The 7,608-nt window shown below is 41.5% G+C and overlaps 1 protein-coding gene across 2 annotated transcripts in view; it reads left to right on the top strand.

Annotated features, from left to right (window-relative positions):
- The first annotated feature begins 6,217 nt into the window (after nt 1-6,217).
- Nucleotides 6,218-7,608, top strand: part of cdk5rap2 (CDK5 regulatory subunit associated protein 2) — a 71,079-nt gene continuing 69,688 nt past the window's right edge. For both annotated transcript variants that reach the window (XM_064943285.1, XM_064943284.1), the window contains exon 1: nt 6,218-6,393. In XM_064943285.1, the coding sequence (XP_064799357.1) occupies nt 6,341-6,393 (53 nt within the window). In that variant the 5' untranslated portion in view covers nt 6,218-6,340. The remainder of the gene's footprint in view (nt 6,394-7,608) is intronic.

Genomic DNA, 7,608 nt, shown 5'->3' with positions numbered 1-7,608 from the left:
TCTGCACACTATTTTTCAGTTCTGCCCACAAATGTTCTATAGGATTGAGGTTAAGGCTTTGTGATGGCCACTCCAATACCTTGACTTTTTTGTCCTGAAGCCATTTTGCCACAACTTCGGAAGTATGCTTGGGGTCATTGTCCATTTGGAAGACCCATTTGCGACCAAGCTTTAACTTCCTGACTGATGTCTTGAGATGTTGCTTCAATATATCCACATAATTTTCCTTCCTCTTGATGCCATCCATTTTATGAAGTTCACCAGTCCCTCCTGCAGCAAAGCACCCCCACAACATGATGCTGCCACACTCGTGCTTCACGGTTGGGATGGTGTTCTTCGGCTTGCAAGCCTCCCCCTTTTTCCTCCAAACATAATGATGGTCATTATGGCCAAACAGTTCTATTTTTGTTTCAACAGACCAGAGGACATTTCTCCAAAAAGTATGATCTTTGTCCCCATGTGCAGTTGCAAACCGTAGTCTGTTTTTTTATGGCGGTTTTGGAGCAGTGGCTTCTTCCTTGCTGAGTGGCCTTTCAGGTTATGTCAATATAAGACTTGTTTTACTGTAGATATAGATACTTTTGTACCTGTTTCCTCCAGCATCTTCACAAAGTCCTTTGCGGTCGTTCTGGGATTGATTTGCTCTTTTCGCACCAAAGTACGCTAATCTCTAGGAGACAGAACACGACTCCTTCCTGAGCGGTATGACTGCTGTGTGGTCCTATGGTGTTTATACCTGCGTACTATTGTTTGTACAGATGAACGTGGTACCTTCAGGTGTTTGGAAATTGCTCCCAAGGATGATCCAGACTTGTGGAGGTCTACAGTTTTTTATGAGGTCTTGGCTGATTTCTTTTTATTTTCCCATGATGTCAAGCAAAGGGGTACTGAGTTTGAAGGTAGGCTTTGAAATACATCCACAGGTACACCTCCAATTGACTCAAATTATGTCAATTAGCCTATCAGAAGCTTCTAAAGCCATGACATCATTTTCTGGAATTTTCCAAGCTGTATAAAGGCAGTCAACTTAGTGTATGTAAACTTCTGACCCACTGGAATTGTGATACAGTGAATTTTTTTGTGAAACAATCTGTCTGTAAACAATAGTTGGAAAAACTACTTGTGTCATGCACAAAGTGGATGTCCTAACCGACTTGCCAAAACTGTAGTTTGTTAACAAGAAATTTGTGGAGTGGTTGAAAAATTAGTTTTAATGACTCCAACCTAAGTGTATGTAAACTTCTGTCTTCAACTGTAAATAGGAGATATATTTTTTATTTAACTAGGCAAGTCAGTTAATAACAAATACTTATTTACAATGACGGGCCTACCCCGGCCAAACCCTAACCTGGATGACACTGGGACAATTGTGCTCCGCCCTATGGGACTCTCAATCACAGCCGGTTGTGATACAGCCTGGAATCTAACCAGGGTCTGTAGTGACGCCTCTACCACTGAGATACAGTGCCTTAGACTGCTGGGCCACTTGGGAGCCCATGTAGAAGTGTCTTGGTCGTTCCAAACTTCTTCCATTAAAGAATGATGGATGACACTGTGTACTTGGGGACCTTCAATGCTGCAGAAATGTTCTGGTACCCTTCCCCCAATCTGTGCCTCGACACAATCCTATCTCGGAGCTCTGCGGAATTTGACAATTCCTTCGACCTCATGGCTTGGTTTTTGCTCTGACATGCACTGTCAACTATGGGACCTTATATAGACAGGTGTGTGCCTTTCCAAATCATGTCCAATCAATTGAATTTACCACAAGGAGGATCAATGGTGCTCAATATCGAGTCTCATAACAAAGGGCCTGAATACTTATTTAAATAAGGTACAGTGCCTTGCGAAAGTATTCGGCCCCCTTGAACTTTGCGACCTTTTGCCACATTTCAGGCTTCAAACATAAAGATATAAAACTGTATTTTTTTGTGAAGAATCAACAACAAGTGGGACACAATCATGAAGTGGAACGACATTTATTGGATATTTCAAACTTTTTTAACAAATCAAAAACTGAAAAATTGGGCGTGCAAAATTATTCAGCCCCCTTAAGTTAATACTTTGTAGCGCCACCTTTTGCTGCGATTACAGCTGTAAGTCGCTTGGGGTATGTCTATCAGTTTTGTTCATCGAGAGACTGAAATTTTTTCCCATTCCTCCTTGCAAAACAGCTCGAGCTCAGTGAGGTTGGATGGAGAGCATTTGTGAACAGCAGTTCTCAGTTCTTTCCACAGATTCTCGATTGGATTCAGGTCTGGACTTTGACTTGGCCATTCTAACACCTGGATATGTTTATTCTTGAACCATTCCATTGTAGATTTTGCTTTATGTTTTGGATCATTGTCTTGTTGGAAGACAAATCTCTGTCCCAGTCTCAGGTCTTTTGCAGACTCCATCAGGTTTTCTTCCAGAATGGTCCCGTATTTGGCTCCATCCATCTTCCAATAAATTTTAACCATCTTCCCTGTCCCTGCTGAAGAAAAGCAGGCTCAAACCATGATGCTGCCACCACCATGTTTGACAGTGGGGATGGTGTGGTCAGGGTGATGAGCTGTGTTGCTTTTACGCCAAACATAACGTTGCCAAAAAGTTGAATTTTGGTTTCATCTGACCAGAGTACCTTCTTCCACATGTTTGGTGTGTCTCACAGGTGGCTTGTGGCAAACTTTAAACAACACTTTTTATGGATATCTTTAAGAAATGGCTTTCTTCTTGCCACTCTTCCATAAAGGCCAGATTTGTGCAATATACAACTGATTGTTGTCCTATGGACAGAGTCTCCCACCTCAGCTGTAGATCTCTGCAGTTCATCCAGAGTGATCATGGGCCTCTTGGCTGCATCTCTGATCAGTCTTCTCCTTGTATGAGCTGAAAGTTTAGAGGGACGGCCAGGTCTTGGTAGATTTGCAGTGGTCTGATACTCCTTCCATTTCAATATTATCGCTTGCACAGTGCTCCTTGGGATGTTTAAAGCTTGGGAAATCTTTTTGTATCCAAATCCGGCTTTAAACTTCTTCACAACAGTATCTCGGACCTGCCTGGTGTGTTCCTTGTTCTTCATGATGCTCTCTGCATTTTTAACGGACCTCTGAGACTATCACAGTGCAGGTGCATTTATACGGAGACTTGATTACACACAGGTGGATTGTATTTATCACCATTAGTCATTTAGGTCAACATTGGATCATTCAGAGATCCTCACTGAACTTCTGGAGAGAGTTTGCTGCACTGAAAGTAAAGGGGCTGAATAATTTTGCATGCCCAATTTTTCAGTTTTTGATTTGTTAAAAAAGTTTGAAATATCCAATAAATGTCGTTCCACTTCATGATTGTGTCCCACTTGTTGTTGATTCTTCACAAAAAAATACAGTTTTATATCTTTATGTTTGAAGCCTGAAATGTGGCAAAAGGTCGCAAAGTTCAAGGGGGCCGAATACTTTCGCAAGGCACTGTATTTCTGTGTTTTATTTTTAATAAATTAGCAACATTTTCTAAAAACCGGTTTTCGCTTTGTCATTATCAGTACTGTGTGCAGATTGAGGAAAAACCTATTTTTTTTGTCAATTTCAGAATAAGGCTGTAATGTAACAAAGTGGAAAAAGTCAAGGGGTTTGAATACTTTCCGAATGCACTGTATAACACACAGTGCGACCGAATGCGGACCCGGGACAAAATGAGTTAAGACACCCCTGCTTTAGGGTTTAATTCATTAATGATCGACTGTTGTATTTGAATCACCTGAGTAATATAATGATCAAGAAATGTGGAACGGCTTGGTCCCTTGAACCTGTTGCTTCTTTAGGGCGGCAGGTAGCCTAGTGGTTAGAGTGTTGGGCCAGTAACTGAAAGGTTGCAAGATCGAATCTCCGAGCTGACAAGGTAAAAATCTGTCGTTCTGCCACTGAACAATGCAGTTAACCCACTGTTCCTAGGCCATCATTGAAAATAAGAATTTGTTCTTAACTGACTTGCCTAGTTAAATAAAGGTACATTAAGAATGTATTCAGTTCCTAGAACTGGCCACCCGGCCAAACTGAGCAATCAGGGAAGAAGGGCCTTAGTCAGGGAGGTGACCAAGAACCTGATGGTCACTCTGACAGAGCTCTAGAGTTCCTCTGAGAAGGGAGAACCTTCCAGAAGGACAACCATCTCTGCAGCACTCCACCAATCAGTAAAAGGCACATGACAGCCCACTTGGAGTTTGCCAAAAGGCACCTAAAGACTCTCAGACCATGAGAAACAAGATCCTCTGGTCTGATGAAACCAATATTGAACTATTTGGCCTGAATGCCAAGCATCACGTCTAGAGGAAACCTGGCACCATCCCTACGGTGAAGCATGGTGGTGGTATTATCATACCGTGTGGATGTTCTTCAGCGGCTGGAACTGGGAGACTAGTCATGATTGAGGGAAAGGTGAACAGAGCAAAGTACAAAGATCCTTGATGAAAACCTCCTCCAGAGCACTCAGGACCTCAGCCTGGGGTGAAACTCCAACAGGACAATGACCCAAAGCACACAGCCAAGACAACGCAGGAGTGGCTTCGGGACAAGTCTCTGAATGTCCTTAAGGGACCCAGCCAGAGCCCGGAACATCTCTGGGGAGACCTCAAATTGCTGTGTAGGGACACTCCCCCTCCAACCTGACAGAGCTTGAGAAGATCTGCACAGAAGAATGGGAGAAACTCCCCAAATAATATAGGTGTGCCAAGGTTGTAGCGTCATACCCAATAAGACTTGAGGCTATAATCACTTTCAAAGGTGCTTCAACAAAATCCTGACTATCGGGTCTGAATACTTATGTAAATGTGCAAAGTTTTTTTTTAAATTTTCAATACATTTGCAAAAATGTCTAAACCTGTTTTTGCTTTGTCATTATGGGGTAGTGTGTGTAGATTGAGTTGGAAAAAACAATTTCATAAATTTTTGAATAAGGCTGTAACGTAACAAAATGTGGAAAAAGTAAAGTTGTCTTTCCGAATGCACTTTATATCCACTTCATCAAAAATAGTTCTCTATCCATAGTTTTTTTTTTTTTAAAAAGCTCCCTGAATGTCTAGTATAATTTCTACAGTTTCGATATGGTTTTAGTCATTTTACACAGGCAGGATGTTGGACACCCCTGCCCTAAAGTGTCCTGATTGACCAAGTCCACTAAGATCACTGCTGAAGTACCAGTAACCTAGCAGTCCACATTTTGTTTCATGTATTCCAGAACTAATGGACTTGACGATTTGGTGATCATTAGAATCAGGTTTGCTTTGTATCTGTAATTAAAGAAGCAAGCATTCCCATCAGTGGTTCTCAATCCGGGTCCTGGGGATCCAAAGGGGTGCACATTTTTGTGTTTGCCCTAGCACTACACACCTGATTCAAATCCTGATGAGGTGTGTAGTGGGAGGGCAAAAACAAAAATGTGTACCCCTTTGGGTCCCGAGGACCAGGTTTGAAAACCACTGCCATAGATGGTCAGCAGAGGGTGCAATGAACCCAGGTAAAACCATCATGACCAAACTCCCCCACTCATGCCAGGCAACCACCATAGTCAGCTATAATCTGTGGAGGCATCAAATGTCACAACATTAGAATGAGATTAGTAAAAACCTAAAATGTGAACATTTTGAGTAAATTTAGCTACCACAAGGGAAATAGAACAATATTTTAAAACTGTTTGTGATAACACTACCACATGACATGTTTTGTAAGGGAGCAGACGACAAAGCCATAAGTGTTATTTCACTGGTGGTGTCATTATGAAAAAGTGTCCATCCATGGTCAAATATAATGTAAGCAATAATTGTTAACTCATTATTTTTCTTAGTTTTAAAATAAAAACAACTGGTTTCATTTTCCGAGTAATTTGCGTACCTAACAACGAGGCCAGCTTCATACACACACACACACACACACTACATTTTTCCATGAGCCTCCCCACCAATCATTAGGAAAAGTGTATTCATTTTGACCAATCGGACACTGCGCGCCTGCTTTTGGGCTCCACCCTAGAATTTCCAAGGTTGCACACGAGGTGGCATTGGGGTGTATTCATTACACCTATTCTGTTGCAAAAGTTCTGCAACAGAAAACGTTTACTCCAAACGAAAACGTTTTCCAACGAAAACCAGAGTTTCTATTGGACAAATTCAAGTACGTCCCTCATCGGTTCGTTAGGTTATTTAAAATGTTTAACGGCTTCCGTTGCAAGACATAATTAATACACCCATAATGACGTTAAATCAAAATGGCGGTAGTAACGGCTGCTTTGAATTTTATACCCGCTTCATGTTGAGGTTTACTCGTAAATATTGATATAAATTAAAAGGGAATACCATTTCAGGATGGATTCCGTCGTTGGAGATGATCAGACGCTTCCCTTTGACATCAATGGAAGGTACGCGATTTGCCTGCCAATAACGTTAAATCTACCTCGCTAGCATTTCTAGCTAACGTCATTCAACTAAAGTTAGTTAAAAATTGGTGTTGTTAAAACGTTATTAGCTTACTATGGTTAAAGCTACCTAGCTCAAGTGGTCTGTGGAATTTGACTGGTGAGACAATAGGGCTGCAACTAATAGCTAGCGTTAGTTTCCCATGTATTTTAACTCCTCACTTGACTTTGCACAAGCTAGCTAAGGTGTTTCCGTTAACTTAGTTACAAATCTTATGGTAGCTGGTTGCCAACTGGTTATCTGGCTAGTTAGCCTCGGTTGTTGCCACTGTCATTAACATCCATTCAAACCAAATATTCTAAACAATACTACTAAATAGCTAGTCAAATGACCACCCGGACTGCCTGCTGACTATGCACACAGGAATCTGACACCCCAACATGTGCATACTGACGACTCACAACATACGATGCTGCTACGGTCTTATCTTTCCTGTTACCTAGTCACTTTACATAGCTAGCTACCTCAATTTTTACTTCGTTATTCCTCGTGTCATTTATTTTTAACTGCATTGTTGGAAATGGATCCGCAAGTAAGCATTTCACTAATGGTCTACACCTGTTGTCTGCTATTAATAGCCAACAAGGCAGTTGATTATTGTGAATTCGCATAACTAACTAACCCCGACGTTCCTATGCTGTCCCTTGACAAGTCACGTTCATTTGTAGTGATGAGATCCAATACGTCTCCTCTGACGCGAATGTAGAATTAAATTCAATTAGAACTTACTCTACCTGTTGTCCGCTAATTTTGACTTTTTGTGGGTTTAAATTAGACAACATATCATCAGGAAAGTATTTTTAAAACGAGTTAAACACTGGTCTCTGTGTGTGGCTATCACGATTTGTTTGCTAATCACCCGAAGCACGTGCACAAGACGGAAGAACATGCACGCGCACTAACCAGTGTTTTCCGGTTACATGTACTGTGGTGCACCGCCAAGGCAAAATAATTGCCGCCACGCAACAATAATGCCACTCTACCTCAAAATAACTTGTATGAAACAATATTTTTAGTTGATCATGAGTAGTGGCAACCAGGGAAAGTGTTGAGGGGGGGGGGGTCATGAAGTGGTTTCTGTGAGAAGTAAAGGCGTATTACCCTGGTTGGCAAGTTACAGGTAGGCATTATACATGCATTATATTCACTGTGTTTAT

The sequence above is a fragment of the Oncorhynchus masou genome, chromosome 28, assembly GCF_036934945.1.
Source record: "Oncorhynchus masou masou isolate Uvic2021 chromosome 28, UVic_Omas_1.1, whole genome shotgun sequence".
In the NCBI taxonomy this organism is placed as follows: Eukaryota; Metazoa; Chordata; class Actinopteri; order Salmoniformes; family Salmonidae; genus Oncorhynchus; species Oncorhynchus masou.
This window is presented reverse-complemented; position numbering and strand designations above follow the sequence as displayed.